Below are 22,909 nucleotides of genomic sequence, written 5' to 3' on the forward strand. Positions count from 1 at the left end.
ACACCTATCTCAAAGGAAGTTTTCAAGGACTATATGGCATACAAGATGGGGAACTTCCAGGTATTTAGTAGGTCTACAATAAGTGCCTGCAGGAAGAACAAGCATTAGGATAGCATTTAGGCCCAAAGAGCTACAGGATTTTAGCATAGGCTCCACAGAGCTCAAGGACTCCAAGGTTAGAGTTCAGGGGGGTGGTGCATAAACTTATAATGGGAAAAAATTACATCCTGTTTTCACTAACCTCTAATTGGAATTTAGCATTTCTTTTTGTCATGCAGGTAAGCAACAAATCACAGTACTATTTAGCAGGACCTGTGACTCTGTCACCAATAGAAATCATAGTTTCGTATTACATTACAATAACAATATCTTAAAAATGCTGTTTATTCACCACCTCAAAATTACAATACCTAATAGACCAATCTCTAGATCTTGTTATTAAATGTTTAAGAAAGACATTCATAAAATAAATACATTTTTTTAAAGATTTTATTTATTTGATAGACTGAGAGAGAAAGAGAGAGACAGCGAGAGCACACAAGCAGGGGGAGCAGCAGAGGGAGGGGGAGAAGCAGGCTCTCCGCTGAGCAGGGAGTCCGATGTGGGGCTCGATCCGAGGACCCCGGGATCATGACCTGAGCTGAAGTCAGACATTTAACCGACTGACCCACCCAGGCACCCCTCAAAATATTTTTTAAAAAATATTTATTTTATGGGGTGCCTGGGTGGATCAGTCGGTTAAATGTCTGACTTCAGCTCAGGTCATGATCTTGGGGTCCTGGGATCAAGCACCACGTCAGTCTGCATGCTCAGTGAGGAGTCTGCTTGTGGCTCTCCCTCTCCCTCTGCCCCTCCCCCTGCTTGTGCTCTCTCTCCCAAATAAATAAATAAAATCTTTAAAAAATATTTTGATAATGATTCTATATAACTGGTATTCTTATTATCTTAAGTAATTTACTTTTTGTGGTTAAAAGTACTCTTCTGAATAAGGGTCTGTAAGTCTTCGTCAAAACACCAAAGGAACCCTTGGCCAAACAAACCTGGATGCCAGTCCTGCCTGGGCCATCGACTGCTATGTGACATTGGGTTTGTTATTTCTCAGGGGCATAATCACCCCTGTCTGGCTCACCCCACAGGGTTGTTGGGAGAATAAATTAATTCTTGGCTGGGAAAAGTCTCTGGAAACTGTTGGCAGCTTCACAATTTTCCCAAAAGTCAGAGCAGAGTGCTTTCTACCTCCCAGCTAAACCCTGTCTCCAGGAGACCTCTCTCCTTTCCACAGGATTTCCACTCTGCCCTTTACTCTGCATCTGATAAATAAAGAGGCCAAAGTGCACCTCCATTAGGGTATGCCATCCAGCCTCCAGTTTGCAGAGAGGCACAGCTCGGTAGAAAGGTTTTCTGGGGGACAATAACAATTCCCTCCAATTTTCATATTTGACCTTATTGTGACCCTCAAGGACACTACCCCCTTGAAATTCTTCCTCTCTCCTTCAGACAGTGACTGTTTTGCAGCCATGGTCCCTACACTTCCCCTTTCTGTCCCGTCCTATGATCATCTGTGTGACTCCCCCACCATACTGTGTGTTTCTCAAGGGCAGACCCGGATCTGAGTCCTCTCAGGGGCTCCAGTGCTCTGCTCAAAAGCATGGCACACATTAGTATCTTAGAAGCTGGCTAAATGAAGAAAGGTAACCTGAAACACAGAAAGAAAAACTGGAAAAGGGGGAGAGCTAGGGCTTGAGCCCAGATTGCCTGATGCCCATGTTTATCCCACCACACCCAAAGCACAGGATGGAGAAACCTGGGAGTCCCAAGTCATCACAATAACTATTTCCTACTCTACCTACTCCTGTGAAAAATTAGAAGAGCTAAAGATCTTATCATCTTGAGCTAGCCCCTACCCAACTGTCCAATGAGAGATTCAGTGGCTTTCAAACCTTTTTGACCTGACTCAAAGTAAGAAATGCATTTTACATTCTGATCTGGTCCATAATTCATACATACATATGTAACTGAAATAAGCATTTTATGAAAGAATACTTAGCTTTACTATCCACAGTGCACTTTTTCCATTCCACTTAATTATTATTTTTTATTTTTATTTTATTTATTTTTTAAGTGGGCTCCACACCCATCATGGAGCCCAACCCAGGGCTTGAACTCAAGACTCTGAAATCAAGACCTGAGCTGAGATCAAGAGTCCAAAACTTAATGGACTGAGACACCCTGGCGTTCCTAATTATTATTTATTAAAGCTAGCTGTGACTCATTAACTGATTACATGTCCCACAGGTCTTTTTCAGTCCCAATAGCCTATGACTAGCTGAATGGGATGTAAAATGGGACAACTAGGGGCACCTGGGTGGCTCAGATGGTTAAGCATCTGCCTTCAGCTCAGGTCGTGATCTCCTGGGATGGAGCCCCACCTTGGGCTCCTGGATTAGCGGGGAGTCTGCTTCTCCCTTTGCCTCTCCCCCCTGCTCACTCTCTCTCTCTCTCTCAAATGAATCAATAAAATCTTTTTAAAAATTTTTAAAAATGGAATAACTAAAGCTCAGGAGTCTCTAGTCCTAGATCAATGCAATTGGGGCAAGCTGTGTACCTCTCAAAGCCTCAGTTTTCCCAGTGTACTCCGAGAGGACAGACAGGCAATTTCTAAGGACCACATATGGCCCCTTCAGACTGTGATCCCTTGATCCTAGTGAGAACACTGCTCCTGTGATCTGGAAATAATTTCTGAGAGTGGAGAGGTGTGCAGGCTTTGCTTCCTGGGGGGTGGGGTTCCATTTGGGACATCATGTAGCGCCCTTGTCCTAGGCCAGCGTTGCAGAGAGTCTGAACAGAGGAGTGTGAATATGTCAGTACATGAGTTAGCTGCTCAGGGAAGGAAGAGACAGGCAAGGAAGCCAGGGGATGAAGACATTTAAAACTCCACTGGAGGGATGCTTGGCTGGCTCGGTAGAGGGAACGACTCTTAATCTCAGGGGTTGTGGATTGGAGATTACTTAAAAATAAAATCTTGGGACGCCTGGGTGGCTCAGTCGGTTAAGCGTCTGCCTTCCTCTTAGGTCACGATCCCCGTGTCCTGGGGTCCAGCCCCTCCTCCCGCCGGCCCCTCTCCCTCCCCCACGCCCCAGCTGAGAGTCTCCTTTCCCTCTGCCCCTCCCCTTCTCTCCCCCCCCCACCCCCGGCTCGTGCGCCCGCGCGCTCTTTCATTCTCTCTCAAATAAAATCTTAAAAAAAAAATAATAAAGTCTTAAAAAAAAAAAAAGAAGTCCACTGAGAAAGAGGCACAGTGAGAACCCCAGAAAGAACAAGAGCCTGGGGACTAGACAGACCCAGGTTAAAATTCCACGGACTTGAGGACTGGGGGAAATGACCTCTCTGGCGCTTAGCTCTCATTTATAAAATGGGTTTGAAAATCCCTGGTCCTCTGGGTTGGTGTGGGGTTAAGTGAAGTAGTGTACCAATCATCCCATACTGACCCTACTGTGTCGCGCACTAGCCCGGACCTGCCCTGAGGTCGAGCACAGCGCCCAGCACCAGGAGGGTGCTCAAGTGCAGCTGTGGAATCCGCGGCGGTGGCCTGGATTCCCGTCCTGCCACCTTGGACTTGTCGTGTAGGCTCTCTGAGCACCCAGCACCCTCGGCATAAACTGGGAACGCGGTGGGGCGGGTGGGGGAAGTGCAGGCACAGACCCGCGCCCAGGAGGCTCCCCCCGACCGCTCCCTCTTCTCGGCTCCGCGGGTCGCCCTCGCATCCGGTCCCCCCGCCCCGCGCTCGCGCTCAGGCGCCAGCTCTCCGCCGCCTTCCCGCCGCTCTCCTCTCCCACCGCTCCTCCGCCCTCCGCCCTCCTCTCTCCTCTTCCTCCCGCACATCCCCTCCCGCCGCGCCCGGTCCGCGTACCTGGTTGCCTCTCTCGGTCCTCAGGGATTCCAGGTCTCTAACCGCGGCGTCTCCGCGTTTCTCTCTGTCCCGAGGCTTCTCTCTGCTTCTCTCTCCCTCAGTCTCTTTCTCCGGCTCTGTCTCCGTCCGTTCCTCGCTCGCCCGGCCGTCTGGTGGCCCGCGGTGGCGGCGGGCCCGGCGCGGGGCGCGATGAGCGGCGCTTGCACCAGCTACGTGAGCGCAGAGCAGGAGGTGGTGCGCGGCTTCAGCTGCCCGCGGCCGGGGGGCGAGGCGGCCGCCGTCTTCTGCTGCGGCTTCCGCGACCACAAGTACTGCTGCGACGACCCGCACAGCTTCTTCCCCTACGAGCACAGCTACATGTGGTGGCTCAGGTACCGGCCTCGGCCCTAACCCCAGCTAGAACCCCACTCCAGCCTGAGCCCCTCGCCGCACCCTCAGTCCAGAGCGTGCTAAACCCTCAGCCCTCACCCACGTGCCCACCCCAACATCAGCATCGACCGCACCCGCCCTTTAGCCCTTCAGGCCCAACGCTGACCTTTGCTCTCACCGTGTCACCGAGCCAGCTCCCTCCTTCCCCCATCCTGAGCCGAACCGTTATTCAGATCCAAACTTGAACCTCACCCCCAACTCCACCCTGGAGAAACTTCAGTCCATCCCGACTCCCAGTGTCATCCTCTGCCACCTGGAACCCAGTCCCAGATTACACACCAACCCTCTCCCTGACACAACACTCCCATCTCCCACATTCACAGGAAACCCAAACTCTACCCTAATCCAAGAGCTCACCAGGGTCCCCATCCTAATATTAGCCTGACCTCATCCCTGACTTTACTCATTCCCCAGTCAATACTGATCACCAGCCCCAACCTCCCCCTGAGTCCTCCAGGCAACCTACCTCAGCTGTCCTCCCCACCCTGACTCCAAACATGGTCTAGCCTTACACCCAGACCTCAGCCCCAAGTCTTACTCCTCACCTCATGCTACACCCCAAGTCAATCCCGGCCTAGCTGAGGCTCAGCCCTTTCTCCCCCCTCATATTTAGTCATTCTTTAGCTACCCCAACTGAGCACTTAGCTGCGCCAGGCCGGGGGTGGGTACTGGGGATGTACTCTACTCCCGAGCTAAAGCAGAGTCCCAAGGGATCAGAGCTGCATGCAACGTCATAATGCCACAGCAGAAGCCAGCTCACTATAGATAAATAGAAGTGTAATTTGGGTTAGAACCTCAGTTTCCCTACCTGTTCAGGGCAGGGGGTGGACAGGCCATTGCTGACATTCCTGGAACCTAAGTATGGTGCTGAGAGGGCAGTGGTTCTCAGTCTCTATCCGTCTCCAAAGGCCTCATCCAGGAAAAAAGACCCGAGCCTGAGCCTGCTCTGGGAAGTAGGTATCAGCAAAAATGGAGTGGGCCATCTCAGTAGACAGTGATTTTCCTGTTTCTGGAGGTATGTGACCAGAGGCTGCATACCTTCTGGGTGGGGAAGGACAGTCTGCCACAGAAACCTCTCTGAGCCTCTGTCTTGACAACTATCAAATGAAGAGTATGATAAATGATTGACCTGATTTCTGACTAGGACCAAAGAGATAAAGAGGTGAAATCATCTTGACATATGCCACTGACAACTACAGATAATCACTTTTTCTAAGCTGCTCCACCTGTAATTCTAAAACTATTTTCAGATGGCCAGGTTTCCCAATCTAGCACGTTCGGCTGCTATCTGTAATCTGAGGAATTATATTAGTTTATTCTCTATTCAGCCATATATTCATTCAGTCCTTATAGCCTTTGCTTTGTGCCTGGTGCTATGCAAGGCAATAGGGACACGAAAAGTAATTATTCCCTGTCCCTGAGGAGCTCATCATCCATTCAGAGAGCTATGACATGCACCTAGAGTATAATAATGGAGTATTTCCTGAAGACCCACTGTGTACTTAGCACTGAGCTGGGTGTGAAATGTGGTAGCACTGACCTCCCTTTGAGGTATAGAGACAGCATAGAGGGACGCCTGGGTGGTTCAGTCGTTAAGCGGCTGCCTTCGGCTCAGGGCATGATCACAGGGTGCTGGGACTGAGCCCCACATTGGGCTCCTTGCTCCGCTGGAGCCTGCTTCTTCCTCTCCCACTCCCCCTGCTTGTGTTGCCTCTCTCGCTGGCTGTCTCTCTGTCAAATAAATAAATAAAATCTTAAAAAAAAAAAAAAGAGAGAGAGAGAGAGTGTAGAACTTTGGGGCTGATTAGAACCCAGTCAGTCCAAACCATGGCTCTGTCACTTAATAGCTATGTGAATTCAGCCAAATTATCTCCAAGGATCTTTGTTCACCTTCAAAATGGCAATCGTACTACCTGTCTCGTGGAATTGTTGTGAGGATTAAGTGAAATAATGCATGTGAAAGTGACTAGTGCACACTGTAGGTGCTCAGTAGAAGGGAATTTTTCCCTCTTTCACAGGTGGGAAAGTGAAGCTGGGAGTGTGAAAGCGACTTGTCCAAGATCTTCTAGCAGTGTCTTGGTAGACAGATTTAAAGAGTATCACCTAGGAGAAACCAAGAGTTAGATGTATTCACACATTCACAACACTGACATGTCTTCTGTCCATATTACAGATGAGAAGACCTGAAGTTAAGTTACTCTCTGCTAAGGCCCTGCTGAGAGCAAGTGGCAGAGCTGGGATGAAAACTCAGGCCTCTCTGGCCCAAGTGTGGGCTTGTCCTGTGGCACAACTGTTTAAATCTGGCCTGGCTCTCTCATAACCCTCTCTACTCAGATCATTTGAAAAGACACTCATTGGCCTTCTTCTGTCTCCTGGGCACTGTGCTGGCCCTTGGAGACACGCACCCCCTCAGCACCTAGCCAAGATCCCCTCCTCTTCTAACACCTCCTTCCCTCTAACTCTCCTGTGGTCCCTCCTGTTGCCTTGCACCCTCGTGATATGTAGAATGCTTTAGTGGCTCAGACAATGAGGTGGAGGGTTGGATGGGGTGGCCTCTGAGGTCACATTACATGTCAGTGTGCTCCCGTTCTGTGACCTCAAGGGCAGTTGAAAGGTTTAGCCTTCAGGGCTGACTCTTCCCAGGCTTGGTTCATAAACATCACAGCTGCCAAGTGGAGGAGAGGAACGGAGGGTCCCCAGGACATCTAGGTAATCGGTGTACTCTAAACCCTAAAACAACGCTTCTGGAGTGCTCCTCAGAGCGCCACCATTTCAGGGTGGAGACCTTGTTTTGCTCTCAACTCCATTTGGCCTTTTTCATGAAAGTTGGTCCTTAAAAACATACAAATCTCCAGGTAAATGACCGTTTCCTTGGATGGTGCTCAAGGAGAGTTGGTGTCTTTCAAAGTGTGTCTCAGGAAGTGAAGACTCCCTGTGGAGAAGCAGCTGGTGCTATCACATGTCTGGTCCACTTTCCAAACACCCTCTATTAGTAGCTCCGTTTTTACCAGGGTGTGAGCCAAAAGGCAGCAGCCTTGCTGCAGGGCAGAAGCGGTTGTCAGATGCTGTATCTACAGCACTTCGTTTAATCTTTAGGGACACCTGGTGGGATAGGAACCTTTACAAATGAAGAAAATGAAGATCAAGAGATGAAGGATTTTTCAGTTTATATAGGACAGAACCCAGATTTGAACTTAGAACTGCCTGACTCAAAAGCCCTAACAGAGAAATGTTAGGCCGCCTCTCCTGTTCTCTCCTAGGGGTCACAGTGTGTTATCTGTCTCTGAGAGTTATGGATCTGTGAACTCCTAGAAGGCTAGCAGCTCTTCAGTTTCCCACCCAGGGCAGGAAGCTCTAACTTCAGAGAGAAGTGTACTGTCCAGGTGTTCTTTACAAACCCGTGCGGTAACAGAGAACTTACCACCTCTCCAGGCAGTCCATTCACCTGGGGACAACTCTAATTGTTTAAGTTCACTTCTGCCAAGCACAGATGTTTCCCCTTAGAGCCTCCTCTGTTGTTCCAGCTCTGTCGTTGGGGCCTGGTTCCTCTGTCCCCAGACAGACCATCCTAGACAGAGCCCACTCCCTGACTGACTGCTAATCGGGGACATCTCCTGCCAGCTCTCTCACCCATTCCTCAAAGGACCTTGCTTTTAGAGAGGGCCCTTTCCATCCCGCTGGCCACAGATGTCCCATGTAAAGTGTGGAGTCCCAACCGGAGCACAAGTCTTCCAGATAATAGCCTTGAAAATAGTGAGCATATCTTGAAAGGGGAAATAATGTTTGATTAAAGTACTTATAAGAACTAAAAGGTACTGCATGCTCAATATGGAAAATGTGGAAAGGACAGGGGAATCATAGGAGATCTAGTGTCTTAGCTTGGATTCCCCAAAAGACTTAGAAACAAGGATTTGAGGGCAAATATATTTTATGGAAAGCCATCCTAGAAAATATTGGTAGAGGGTAGCAAAGTGAGGCAGGGAAGGGTAAGAGCAAACAACAGTGTGTCCCCACTGAGGGTCACTGGAGCTTAAGCTGGCTGAACTCTGCCAGCCAGTGTAGAAATTACACCTCAGAGTAATCCCACCTGAGGGCCAGGAGACTGGGTATTCACATGCAATTTGTGTCAATCATTGGTTGTATCTCGATGGGAGAAGGGAGGCATTAATTTTCCTGCACTTTCTGACCTGCTCAGTGTACAGACGGAGACTGTTCTGGGCCCAAGAAAGCCCTCAGGCCAAGGGATACAGATGCTGGCATTTGAAACTCTGGCCAGAGTATTCTACAATTACAAGACCCAATGGGACATGGACAGGACATCCACAGCCTGCACTACAACCAGAGATGGCCTGTTAGCATTTTGGTGTATTTCTATCCAACCTTACATACGTATATTATGTATATGTTTACATTTATTTAAGTTGGGATTATGCTATATATTTAGTACTATGTCCTACTCTTTTCACTTAACATTATCTCATCAGAACTTATCCTTGATCTTTTTTTTTTTTTTTAAAGATTTTATTTATTAATTTGACACAGAGAGACAGCCAGCGAGAGAGGGAACACAAGCAGGGGAAGTGGGAGAGGAAGAAGCAGGCTCCCAGCGGAGGAGCCTGATGTGGGGCTCGATCCCAGAACGCTGGGATCACGCCCTGAGCCGAAGGCAGACGCTTAATGACTGCGCCACCCAGGCGCCCCTGAACTTATCCTTGATCTTAAAAATTATTTGAAAATATGTTTTTAATGGCTCTATATTATTCCATTGCAAGGGTGTTCAATAATTTATTTAGCCATGGGAAGATAGATTCTCCAAAGCTCTAAGGTGGTTCTGTTTAGTGGAACTTAGCCATCAGCTAGCTGGGAAATAAGTCACCAGCTAGCGGGGAGCAAAATCTGGCAGAAGTGGCAAGGGCAGGAGTCTGGGGCTGGGGTCAGGGAGAGGGGTGGGCAGAAAAGCTGGTGAAGAAGTCATAGACAGGAAGGGCACACAAACAAAGCCTGCTGCCTACCTATCCACTACTGTTGGGAGAACATCTCATAGTGCCTGACACATAGTAGGTACTCAGTAATACTTACTAAATGCTTGCTATGTGCCAGGGCTTCTGCAAGGGGAGGACGAAGCTGATTATATATGGTCTGAGTCTGCCTTCAAGGAACACATGAGGAGTGTACTGAACACCTACTATGTGCCAAGAATATTACATATTAGTCATCCTCACTACCACCTGTGAAGTACTGTGTTTTTTTTTTTAAGATTTTATTTATTTTTTTGACAGAGAGAAAGAGAGCACAAGCAGGGGAGTAGCAGGCAGAGGGAGAGGGAGAAGAAGGCTTCCCGCTGAGCAAGGAGCCTGATGCGGGACTCGGTCCCAGGATTGTGGGATCATGACCTGAGCCGAAGGCAGATGCTTAACCAACTGAACCACCCAGGTGCCTCTGTGAAATGCTGTGTTTTGATCATTTTCACTTTTTAGACAAAGAAGCTGAGGCTCAAAAGTTATAATAACTTCATCAAGATCTCAGAGTGAGTCGTTACACACCTGGGTTCTAACCCAGGTAGGTTTGGTTCCAAAGCCCTTTGCTCTTTCCTACCAAAAATTGGGCTGCCTAACCCAGTGGGAAGAGCTAAAGGCCCTGAGTGAAGAGTCCTGGGTTTATTAGCCTGGCATAGGGGGAAAAGGAAAGAGAAAGATGGCCAAGGAAAGCATTATTGAGGAGGAGACGTTTGAGATGGGCCTTCAAGGACAGGTAAATCTCTAGTGTGGGGAGATGATGGGGAGCAATCATGTGAAGCAGGAAAGACTGTGACTCCCAAATGAGCCAGGAGGTAGTCGTCCGGAGACCAGGTGACCAGGGCCTGACTTGGGGCACAGGTGGCAAGATTGGAGGGTGAGGGGACAGCAGTGAGGAGGTCTTCTAAACACGGAGTCCACACTGGCGTGATGACCACTGGAGGGTGAGTCAGAAACTACCTTGAGGCTGGAAGGACAGCTAGTTTTTAGCTAAGGCCTACTATGTGTCATGATTTTTAAGAAACAGCATCGTGGGGAGGGCTCTCTGAGACCATCTCCAGCTCCCTGGGGGAAGGGAGGGAAGCAGGCTGAAGAAAGTAGGGAGGGAAGGAGAAGAGCAGAAAAGGAACACATACCGAGCCCCAACTACGTGGCGGCACTGACGCAAGTCATGTTATACATGTGGTGGGTCCTTGGCATATAACTGATGCTCTGTCTCATGCTTAGGCACAAACAGCCTAAGACAAGTAGAGACAGAACGAAAGTTGAAGCCAGCTGATGCTATGACACCGACAACACTTCCCATCTAACGGGTTGCCTCCTATGTCCCCTGCCGACCTCAGCTCCCTCTGGTCTTCTCTCCCCAGCATTGGAGCCCTTGTGGGCCTGTCCATAGCAGCAGTGGTTCTCCTGGCCTTCATCGTCACTGCCTGCGTACTTTGTTACCTGTTCATTAGCTCGAAGCCCCACACGAAGTTGGACCCGGGCTTAAGCCTCCAGCCTCCAGGTAAGAAACAGACCTCATGATTTCCTTGTATTAAACAGGCTAGCACCTTTACAGAGGGGAGATATTTAGATGATGTTTGGAATGTTGGAAACTCATGAGAGTTTCTAGAATATTCTGAAGCAGCAGCACATTTTTTTAGGAGGTTCACGGTCTGAACATTTTCATCCCAAACTCTTCATGTGCTCAGTGTTTATCAAAATAACTTGATTTAGTCAGCATTCTATTTGTCACACAAAGACTGATCCATCTTGTGGATTTTCTCAGACAACATTTTAAAATTCTAGTCTTAGGGAATGAAAACTGATTTTAATATTATCCCAAACAAATTACAATTAATAAGCAAAATTTGCTGCTCTCCAAACTCAGTTTGTTCAGAAATTAAATACAATTATTTTTCGATAATACGAATTGCTGGACTACGCCTTCCCTCATTATTAACATAGGCCCTCTAGAGCCTCAAAGGGACCCCTGCCAAAAATGTTGCTTTTTCATAAGTCTTTATTGCACACAGTTTCACAACCTCTCCAAGGTACTGTGAAAGACACAAGCGCCTACTGGCAAGTGATCTTTCTGTGTAGTTTGGTAGACCACACTCAAAATGAGTATTATTATCTCCATTTTACAGATGAGAAAATCAAGGCTAAGACAGATTAGATGACTTACTCAAAACAGTACAGCTAATAAATGGTAAGGCTAAAATTCAGCCCATGTTTTTCTACCTTGAATCCTGCTCTTTCTTCTGCCTACCACCCTGGGTCTGTGCAGATCTATAATTAAGTACAGAATTGTCTAATAACAAATGTAAAGATAATTCCAAAAAGGAGAGTAGATTTGAATTAGTGCTGAGTTAGCAAAGGAGTGGGTTGGGTAAAAGGAGAAAAGGCATCCCAGGATAGGGTAAATAATGGGTAAAAGTATGCAGGCAGTTCTGAGTAAGACCTATGCAGTGACTGGGTCATTCACCCTGGGGCATCATAGGAAATAAGGCCAGGCAGGAATTTAAGCTAAGCAGAAGAAGCAGGGATGGCAATTATCAGGGCAGTAGAAATGTGGGTAGTAGCTAAATTTCAGAGAATGACAGAGAGAGCTTTTTTAGTTGTAAAAGATTCATTTTCCAACTTGAAATCAACTCGTGCAACAAACAACAGCACAAAGAACCCTTCTCAGATCCTGGTGACAATAAATAACGCTGGGCTGCTGAACGTTGAAAAGGAGGAGGGATGGCTTTGGAGGATCAAAGGATTCTTCTGGCTCCCCTTACAGTCAGGAACCTGGCAGGGGAATGGGAAGAAAGCCTGAGCATAGATGCAGACAGCCCAGGCTTCAACTTTTATAGAGAAAAATCACAGATGTTAATGAAAGGCATAAAAGAACCTATCTCATGAGATAACGGCATCTATGTAGATGGAAGGCTCGATATCATAGACATATCAGTTCTTCCCAAATTAATCTGTAAATAAAATTCCCAAGAAAACATTTCATGGAATTTGTCAAATTAGTTCTAAAATTAATCTAGAAGAGTAAAAGTGCAAAACAATTTTGGAAAAGAAAGAAGAGGAGGGACTTGCCCTATCAGATAACAGACATTTTAAAAAGATTTAAGAATTATCCTCCAAAAAAAAAAAAAAAGAGTTATCCGCTTGATATTGGTACAGCAATTGACAGAATTGGGCAATGCAGTGGTCCTCAACGGGGTGCACATTTGTCCCTCTGCCCCAGGGACATTTGGCAATATCTGGAGACACTTTTGGTTGTCAAAGCTGGGGAAGGTATCTCTTGGTAGAGGCCAGGGATGCTGTTAAACATCTTATAATACAGAGGACAACGCTTCACAACAAAGAATTATCCAAACCAAAATGTAAATAGTCCTAATGTTGAAAAACCCTAGAATAAAAAGAGAGTCTAGAAACAGATTAATTAAAATATAGGAATTTGAATAAAATATTCAATTTTTTTTAAATAAGGGGAAAAATTGGCAAATTTGCCTTCATCAAATCCAAATAGTCATGAAATAAAAATAAGACAGGGGCGCCTGGGTAGCTCAGTCATTTAAGCGTCCAACTCTTGATTTCAGCTCAGTTCATGATCTCAGGGTCATGGGATGAGCCTGAGTGGGCCTCAGCACTCAGAGGGGAGCCTGAGATTAAGATTCTCTCTCCCTCTGCCCCTCCCTGCCCCACTCCCTCTCTCTCCTGCTCTCTCTCTCTCAAAAAAAAAAAAAAAAGAAGAAGAAGACAAAAGACATCATACCTAACGTTACAAAACAAGTGGTGGACTGCAAAGATATTATAAACATAAAGTTAAATGCACATACAGACAACGCTCATTATTCACAGAGCTGATATTTGCAGATTTGTCTACTTGCTGAAATTTATCTGTAACCTCAAAATCAATACTTGCAGTGCTTTTGAGGTCATTTGTGGATGTGGACATGTGCAGAGCAGCAAAAAATTCGAGTTACCCTATCACACACATTCCCAGCTGAGGTTAAACAAGTCTACACTCTGCCTTCTTGTTTTCAACTCTCATACTGTAAACAAGAGTCTATTTAGTGCCATGTTTTTTGCATTTTTGTGATTCTTGTGAACTTCACTGTCTAAAGTGGCCCCCAAATGTAGTGCTGAAGTATTCTTTACTGTCCCTAAGCATAAGAACGCTGTGATGTGCCCTGTGGAGAGAATACATGTGTTAGATAAACTTTGTTCAGGTATGAGTTATAGTGCTGTTGGTCACGAGTTCAATGTTAATGAGTCAATAATATATATTAAATAATGTGTCTTCAAACGAAACACACAAAAAATAAATTTATGTATTGGTCAGTTGATGAAACAGAGTTTCGTTGTGACCAGAGGATCACAGGAACCTAATTTTGTATTTTCCCTAGGGGCAATGATTCAGCATTCGTTAATTCAATGTTTGGGGTGACTTTATAGAATATAATTACTGTGAATAATAAGAATCAACTATATATAAAATAGAGATGAGGCTGATATCCAGAATATATAGGCACATCTTTAAACAAATGAGGAAAACGTCATTTACAAAAAAAAGAAATACAGATGCTCAGTACACATGAGAAGAAGCTGCTCGGCCCTACTAATAATGAGAAGAACGTGAGGCACCTGGGTGCCTCTTGACTTCTGCTCTGGTCATGATCTCAGCGTTGTGAGATTGAGCCCTGTGTTGGGCTCTGCACCAGGTGTGGAGCCTGCTTAAGATTCTCTCTCTCCTTCTCCCTCTGCCCCCCCCCCAATAAAGAAAGAATGCAATTTAAGAATGATGTAACTTTTTGGGGTGCCTGGGTGGCTCAGTCGTTAAGCGTCTGCCTTTGGCTCAGGGTGTGATCGCAGAGTCCTGGGATCGAGCCCCGCATCAGGCTCCCCGCTCCACTGGAGCCTGCTTCTTCCTCTCCCACTCCCCCTGCTTGTGTTCCCTCTCTCGCTGGTTGTCTCTCTCTGTCAGATAAATAAAGTCTTAAAAAAAAAAAAGAATGATGTGACTTTTTAATTTTTAAAGATTTATTTGAGAGAGAGAGGATGATTTATTTATTTATTTGGGAGAGATTGAGAGAGAGAAAATGTGCACAAGTAGGGAGGGACAGTGGGAGAGGGAGAGAATCCTCTAGCAGACTCCCTGCCGAGAGCTGAGGATCACTCAGTGGGCTCCATCTCACAACCCTGAGACCATGACCTGAGCAGAAAGAGTTGGATGCTTAACTGACTGAGCCACCCCGGCGCCCAAATTATATAACTTTTTAAACAATTGTTTTTTTAAAGATTTTGTTTATTTATTTGACAGAGACAGCCAGCGAGAGAAGGAACACAAGCAGGGGGAGTGGGAGAGGAAGAAGCAGGCTCCCAGCGGAGGAGCCTGATGTGGGGCTCGATCCCGGAATGCCGGGATCACGCCCTGAGCCGAAGGCAGACGCTTACCGACTGAGCCACCCAGGCGCCCCTAAACATTTTTTTTAAACAACTTTTTTTAAACAATCACATTGATGGGGTGCCTGGCTGGCTCAGTCAGAGGAGCATGCAACTCTTGATCTTGGGGTCCTGAGTTCAAGCCCCACATTGGGGGTAGAGATTACTAAAAAAAATTATTAAACTTAAAAAAAAAATCAATTACATTGGCAAAAGTCCAAAAATGGATCATATTAATAGTGAGAAATTTGGGTGTGAGGAATCGATACTGTCATATGCTACCAGTAAGAGTATAAATTGGTACAACTACTTGTGGACCAATTTGGCAATATCTATTTAAACTAAAAATATCTATACCCTGTACTCCATAATTCCACTTCTAATTATCTGCCTTAGGGAAAGAGTTGCACTAGGGGAGAACTTGTAAAGAACGATCCATGATAGCTTGTCATAGTCGAAACAAACTCAATGTCCACCAGTAGAGGATTTATGAAATACGATATCACAGTTAAAAAGAATGAACTAATTTTAAATAGACCATCTCATTTGCTCTTCACAATAACTGGGCAGAGTATAGATCTTATTACTGTGCATTTTACAGGTGAGGACTTTACAGACAGGGACCCGAAGTCACCTAGTGAGGGAGTGACAGAGCCAAGTCAGCCTTCCCCCTCCTTCGTTTCCGTATCCCTGTGCTGTGAAAGGGAAATCCTCACCGTGGGCCAGACACTGAAACTTTACACGCAATATCTCATCTCATTCTCCCAACTCTCCCGGTGCGGTAGATATTATCGCCCCCCATTTTACAGATGTAAAATCCAGGTGTCAGGGAGGTTAGATGACTTGCCCAAGGGTTTACAGCTTGTAAATCATGGAACTAGAATTCAAATACATTTGTCTTTTTATGTCTCCAAAGTCCTATTCTTTCTGTGTCACCAGGCCAGGTCTGTGGGGTGCTCCTCTTGTGTCCTGCTCCCTTCCCCTGTCCCCATGTTATCCCCCTTAGCCTTTCTGACTCAAAGGAATAAAGTTCATGCCTTGGCCTTGTGAATGAAAGCCACCCTCCACTTTCACTGCTCATCCACCAGCTGGATTATTCGGTCTCTAGGGTTTAAGACAGCTTGTGTTCTTGCTTTTTGCTTCTTATTTTTAAGATGGAAAATGCATTTCCTGATCTTTTACTAAGTGATAGCTTTCAGCTCTCTCTGCCTTTTGCCCAAACTCAGCTCTTAGTTCCTGCCCTTCATTAAGTGCTGTGCTCTCCTTCCTCCGAACTCACAGCTTCTACCAGGAGCCTCCTGTCCCTCCTGCATCTGAGACAGTTTACAGGCCCACTATCTTACATTCATCAGAGCTTTACCTTCACAAAAATGTTTCATTTCTGTCCCCCTTGAGTAGAACACGTGCAGAGATCATTAGCCCCATTGTACGGCAGAGGAAACCAAGGGTTAGCCAAGGGAAGTGAATTAGCCAAGTCCCCACAGCTAGTGAACTTGTGTTGCTGAGGAATTAACCCCGATCTCCCAGATTCTAAACCCTACAATCATTGCGCTGTATCTTGGGGCCATGATATCTGACTATGGGGACAAGGGCAGTGTGAGGAGTACTTATTAAGAGCAGAGTGGAAGTGGACCAGAATTTCTGAAAATAGGTGCCTCCTGCTGCCCAGGCATTCTGTACTATCCCACCACTCCCACCCCAACCCCATCCCCCACACTCAGGATGCAAAAAAGACCATAACTTTCTTACTCTGGTACTCTGGTACTTTGTGAGGAACTAGCTTGATCAGAAGGGTGACTGAGTTCCTACCATTGTGCTTTAAACACCTTATGCCATTTAACCTGCTCCACAACTCTGCCAGGTGGCTATTATCAACACTATTTTGCAGATGAGGTGAATGAAGTAAGGGTAGAGGTGATATTACAACCTAGACACATTTAATAAGAGACAAAAAAACAGGGGGAAAATGATAAACAAGAGTTCAGTTCTCCCTCTAAAAGGTGTTGGTGGGAGATCCCTAATCACCCATTCTCACCATCCATCAGCTTGGCGTTTCATGAAGTTAAACACACACTTACTATATGTATTAGCTCCCTACGGCTGCTGTAACAAATTTCCACAAACTTGGTGGCTTAACATAACAGAAATGCATTATCTCACATTTCCAGGGGCCACAAATCCAAAATCATTCTCACTGGGTTGAAATCAAAGGCTCCAGGGGAGAATCTCTTCCTTGCCTTGTCCAGTTTCTGGTGACTGCCAGCGTCCCTTTGCTCCTAGCAATCTCTATATGTGTCTTTACATCACTCTGTGTGTGTCCATCTCCCTCTGCCTTTCTCTTGTAAAGGCAGTTGTGATGGCATTTAGGACCCACCCAGATAATTCAGGATAAGCTCCTTATCTCAAAATCCTTAATTTGGGGCACCTGGGTGGCTCTTGCGGTTAAGCATCTGCCTTTGGCTCAGGTCATGATCCCAGGATCCTGGGATTGAGCCCCACATCAGGCTCCCTGCTCAGTGGGGAGCCTGCTTCTCCTCCCCCCTCTCTGCAGCTTCCCCTGCTTCAGCTCTCCCCCCACCCTCTGTCAGATAGGTAAATAAAATCTTTAGGGAAAAAAAAAAACCCTTAATTTAATCACATCTGCAAAATTTTACCATATAGGGTAACATTCACAGGTTCCAGAGATTAGGACCTAATATCTGGGGGCTACCATTCGGCCCACTATACCATACAAATCAGCAATTACACTCCTACGTATTTATCCTAGAGAAATGAAAATGTATGTCTGCACAAAACCTATACATGAATGTTCATAGCAGCTTTATTTGTAATCGACAAAAACTGGAAACAACCCAAAAGTCCTTCAATGAACAGATTGTGTTCAATGGAATATATGCAGCCATAAAAAGGAACGCACTATTGATACACACAACTTAAATGGATTTCAGGCGTGTTATATAGAGTGAAAAAAAGCCAATCTTAAAAGGTTGCATACTATGGGGCGCCTGGGTGGCACAGCGGTTAAGCGTCTGCCTTTGGCTCAGGGCGTGATCCCGGCGTTATGGGATCGAGCCCCACATCAGGCTCTTCCACTATGAGCCTGCTTCTTCCTCTCCCACTCCCCCTGCTTGTGTTCCCTTTCTCGCTGGCTGTCTCTATCTCTGTCGAATAAATAAATAAAATCTTAAAAAGAAAAAAAGGTTGCATACTATATAGTTCCATTTATATCACACTTCTGGTATGACAAAATGATAGTAATGGAGAACGGGTTAGTGGTTACCAGGAGTTAGGTTTAGGATGAAGGTCCGAGTATAAAGAGGAAGTATAAGGAAGTTTCTTTGTGGTGATGGAAGAGCTCTTTATCCTGACTGTGGCAGTGATTATGTAAATCTGTATATGTGATAAACTTTGATAGTACCATACACCAAAAAAAGAGTACATATAAAAACTGGTAGAAATTGAATAGGATTTGTAGTTTAGTTAATCTGTCACTCTCCTAGTTTTGAAGTTATTCTATGGTTATTTAAGATGTTATCATTGGGGAAAGCTAGGTGAAGGGTAAGTACTATTTTTGTAACTTCTTATGAGTCTTCAATTATTTAAAAATAGAAAGTTCAAAACAAAACAAACAAGAAAAAAGGAAATTTATTGGCTTTGTAGGTGAGAAGTCTAAAAGTAAGGTGGGCTTTCTGCATGGTTTGAATAGAAGTTCACTATGTGGTCAGGCTTGTGGCTCCATTCTTTAAGATTCTTTCAACTCTACCCTCTATTTTGAGTTGGCTTACTCCTCAGGCTGACTTTTCTTATGGTAGAAAGTTGGCTACCAGCAGTCCCTGGGCATGGAACGGGATTATCTGATTGGCTGAGATTAGCCAGGCCCCACTCCTAGAGCTGGGATGGGCCAATACCACCCAAATATAATTGCTATTACCAGATGGGAAGAGGTGGAATGAATGTTAGGTAGCCAACTCCAATGTCCAATATAACTTCCTTCTTAAAATTCACTCTTCCCCTGGTTTCAGAGGCATCATTCTTCCTGGGTATCCCCCATCAATGGGTCTTAAAGCAAAGGAGTTTTCTAGACAGAGAAGGTATAATATGTCATTCCAGTCAGAAGAAACAGCACAAGCAAAAAATCAGAGATGAAAAGGAATGGAGCTATTTATGGCACAATGAAAACCTTGGTGTCACAAACATAGAGTTCTTAAGGGAAGAGTGATAGAATGAAGCCAAAGAGAAGGAATAGGGCCAGTATGTGAAGAGCCTTGAATACCACCCCAAGGGTGACAGGTAATGGAAGACACTGAAGGCTTTTGAGAAAGAACAGTACATGGACTCACTTGACTTTAGAAAGCTCTCTCTGGCTACAGCTGGAGGGTAGACTGAAGGAGCCCCAACTAGAGGCTGTTCCAGTGGTCTGGGAGGAAGAAGATGAAAGCCTGACCGAGGGTGGTGACCTTGAAGATGTAGAGAAATGGGTGAATATGGAAGATGGTAATTGGTGGAATGAGCAGGACTTGGTGACTCACATTTCCGGCTTGAACACTTGATGTGCTTTTTTTTTGTTTTTTAAAGATTTTATTTTAAAGTAATCTCTACATCTAACATGGGGCTTGAACCCACAACTCTGAGAGGAAGAGTCGCACACTCCACCAACTGAGCCAGCCAGGTAGCCCTGAACGCTTGATACACATTTTATCCAAAAAGGCAGGAATGTTCAATTTTATCAAATGCTCCTGATAAATCAAGGTACATAAGGATTTGTAAGTGACTGTGGGATTTAGTGACAAAACATTTTGAGGTATGCTGGGAGCAGAAACCAAGTAAATTTCGGCAGAATAAGTCCTGAACAGGAAGTAGGGAACACTAAGGCCAAGTTAGCCTCCTTTCAAGCTCATATACAAGAGGAGGAGGGGATAAATCAGTAGGTGAAGAGTGGAATCTATTCTTAAAGAAGAGAATAATGTATGTTTTAAATTTTTCCAGCACTTCTCTGCATGCTAGCTGTGTAATCAGCCTGTACCCTCACCTATAAAATGAGTTTTTATAGTACCTACCTCATGGGTTTATGGTCAAGGTCAAGTCGTCATTTTTTCCTAACAATTGGTTATTGTCTGTCTCCCCCACTAGACTCTAAGTTCATTAGCTCCTAGTGAATGATGTAGTATGTTGTTAGTAAATATTTATTAAGCAGATGATGCATTTAAGGCTGAGCTCAGTCCTGCCCAAGGTAAGCGTCAGGAAAGTTAGCCAGGGCCTGTGTGAGACTGTTGGGGAGGAAGGTTTGTAAGAGGAATGCCTTCCGCTTGCTGTTTTCCAGACCTGAAGGAGCAGGCGCCCCCTGACTGCCAAGGTGGAAATGCAGGCAATTCGATGGAGGTGCCAGGAGTGAGCATTCTCGGGCAGAATCACCCCTTCCTGAACCCACCGCTAGACTGCAACGAGGAGCAGTCTGTGGACCCCAAACGCCTGCTCCAGCATTGCTTCATGGCCACAGTGACTGCCAGTGACATCCCAGGCAGCCCTCAGGAGGTCCCTGTCCCAAATCTAGACCCATGTGGACCAGCCCCATAAACATCCAATAAATGTCTCTGCACCATCCTTTTCTGGAGCCTCTTTCCCATGAAAGGTGGGGGTGGGGATGATCAAAGGGACTTTGGTGGATAAATGAGGGCTTTCCCCAGCAAACCCACCCAGGCTCTGCTTTGGACCCAGTTATACTGGTCTGCCTGGCCTACAGTTGACTCCTACTTCTCCTGTAGCTCTGCCATAAGGAACAGAATGAGGAGTGTAGAGTTTGGGGAGGGGGGTTAAATTACTTAGTCCATGCAAAGTACTTAGAACAGTGTTGGCACATGGAAAGCACTCTGTGTCAGCTATCATCACCACCATCATCATCATTATTATTTTATTGTTAAGGAATCTTAGGGCAGGATGGCTGACTGCCACCCCTCTCCTGGCTGTTCTCTTCATCTTAACTTTGGCAGTTGCTTTAGGCTTTGCCTTGGAAGTGCAAGGCAAGGACTGAGGAGACTCAGTGGCCACTAAAAGCAGCTCTCAACATTTCTGACAGCGATCTGACCTACTGCTGGATTTGGCAACAGTGAAATGGCCACTCTTAGATATTTGTGCATGGGGCCTGAGCCAGCCAAGGGCACATGGTGGGCTGGCGAGGCAGGGTGAGTCACCTGCAGAAGTGGCCTGAGCTGGGAGTCGAGAGCTTTTGGTTCTGGTCTTCATTTGTTGTCTTCTGTGTGTGTGTATAAGTGTGTGCGTGTGTGTGTGTGTACGCATGCACACGTGTATGCACACGCATATTTGCATGTGTGCATATATGTGTGTTTTATTTTCAGCGCTCTGAACCCAGCACCTTTGTCCACTTGTCGTACATCCAGCAGTGTCTATTCTGTGCCAGGACTCGCATGGGTTACCAGAAACAACAGGGAATCAGCCAGAGCTGCTGCCCTCAAGGGGATCCCATGGAGGGCAAGGAGAGCACACGAAAGGGAAGTGGGCCCAGTGGTGGCCCCTCATGTAGTCTGAGCGAGGAATAAGTGATGTCTGAGCTGAATCATCAAAGATGAGTCAAAGTTCCCAGGTGAGAATGTCAGAAGACATTATGTTCAGAGTACAACCTGTTCCAAAACAGAGCCTAGCACAGCTCAGGAACTGCAAGTTATCTGTTTCTGTTGGAGAGAGAGCTTAGAGTACTTCTGTGTGTGTGTGTGTGTGTGTGTGTGTGTGTGTGTGTGTGTGTGGCACAAGTGGGTGGCGGACGGGAGGTTTAGTCACTGATGTTCTGCATGACCTTTCACGGGACAGATCCTGTCTCTCTTCTTAGTATTCCCATCAGTAAATTTCAATTTTTCTCTGAACTTCCTGTGCTGAGCCTTCCAGGAGGTTTCAAGGAAGAAGCCAATACTGCCCGTGCCTTTAGGCTGCTCATGGTCTCATGGGGAGACATAATCTGTAAATTCTAAAAACTCAGTTGGTCATCAGTGGCCTAAAGCAGTGGTTCTCAAGCGTCAGACTGCATCAGAATCAGATGGAGGACTTGTTAAAACACGGATTGCTGGGCCCACCTCTTTCCCACCTTGGAGTGTCTGCATCTGTAGGTCTGGAGTAAGTCCCCACAATTTTAACTAGTTCCAGGTGATGCTGACGCTGCTGGTCAGGGCCAGCTTTTTGAGCATGACTGGGCAGGAAGAACAAAGAGGACTCAGCTGGAGAGATTAAGAGGAAACCTCACACTGAGCAGGTTCCCTGAAAGTCTAGTAGAACTTCCCAGCAGGAGCCTGGTAGATGGGGTGGGAATAGGTGGAAAACAGACTGTGTGTTGCCTTTGCTGACCTATACATCCCAGGCCCCAGAAAGCTCTTCCCATCCCCCATGTTTCAGGTTCTCCCATTTGAATTCAATCAATCCTCAGAGCTGGCTCTCATTGGGGTTGGCTTGTCTGAGTCTGGGGTCAGAAGCCAACTGCCCACCCTGTGAAGTGGGAGCCCCATTCGCCAGTAGAGCAGGAAGGAAGCTGGGTGGGCTGACACAAAGACAGAAATAGTCTGCGCTCACCGCTGCTCCCAAGCACACATCGACCGGCAATTATCTCTTGTAAATTGCTTTCCCGGTTATGTTCAGAACATGTGTGTGTGCCTGCCTGCCTGAGAACAAACGACTCAGAAGGCACAGGGTGGAGGTGGCTAGCTGGGGAGTGGGCCCCAGATGGAGGGAAGCCCAAGTCTGAATCTTCAGCCAAGAATTAGGGAACTGTTGAATCTTAGACCTCAGAAATATTAGAACCCTGCACTCGCCCTTATAACACTCCTGCCAGTTCTCTCAAACATTCTTATTTGTTTATTCCTTCAACATTGACTGCCAATGATTCTTTGCCAGGATCTGGGCTAAATGAAGTCCTAGTCCCTGTCCTGAAGGAGCTAATGGCTATGGCATCTACAGGAGATCCCTAATACAGCTAAGGGCTTTAGGGAAGCTTCTTGGAGGAAGTGATGTCTGAATTAAGTCTTGAAGAACCCACTGACAGGTGAAAAGCGGTTTGTGATGCAAGATGGGGAACAGCATTTAAGGCACGGGGAATAGCATACACAAAGGGCCAAGCTAGCAGAGAGCA

General features: G+C 46.2%; 1 protein-coding gene across 1 annotated transcript; it reads left to right on the top strand.

The window, feature by feature from the left end:
* Positions 1 to 3,704: 3,704 nt before the first annotated feature.
* SHISAL2A (shisa like 2A) lies at positions 3,705 to 20,400 on the top strand. Its single transcript, XM_045799525.2, has 3 exons — positions 3,705 to 4,281; positions 10,722 to 10,861; positions 20,102 to 20,400. Exons 1-3 carry the CDS (start codon positions 4,100 to 4,102, stop codon positions 20,353 to 20,355), a joined length of 576 nt encoding a protein of 191 aa, XP_045655481.1. The 5' UTR covers positions 3,705 to 4,099; the 3' UTR covers positions 20,356 to 20,400.
* The last annotated feature ends 2,509 nt before the right edge of the window (positions 20,401 to 22,909 follow it).

This window comes from Ursus americanus, chromosome 12 (assembly GCF_024610735.1).
Source record: "Ursus americanus isolate L20-20 chromosome 12, mUrsAme1.1.p, whole genome shotgun sequence".
In the NCBI taxonomy this organism is placed as follows: Eukaryota; Metazoa; Chordata; class Mammalia; order Carnivora; family Ursidae; genus Ursus; species Ursus americanus.

Bases quoted from the DNA above. Each gene is read 5' to 3' on its own strand.
- SHISAL2A (XM_045799525.2), top strand. From the start codon at position 4,100: ATGAGCGGCGCTTGCACCAGCTACGTGAGCGCAGAGCAGGAGGTGGTG. The intron at 4,282-10,721 runs GTACCGGCCTCG...TTCTCTCCCCAG, and splicing joins AGCTACATGTGGTGGCTCAG to CATTGGAGCCCTTGTGGGCC. The intron at 10,862-20,101 runs GTAAGAAACAGA...GCTGTTTTCCAG, and splicing joins CTTAAGCCTCCAGCCTCCAG to ACCTGAAGGAGCAGGCGCCC.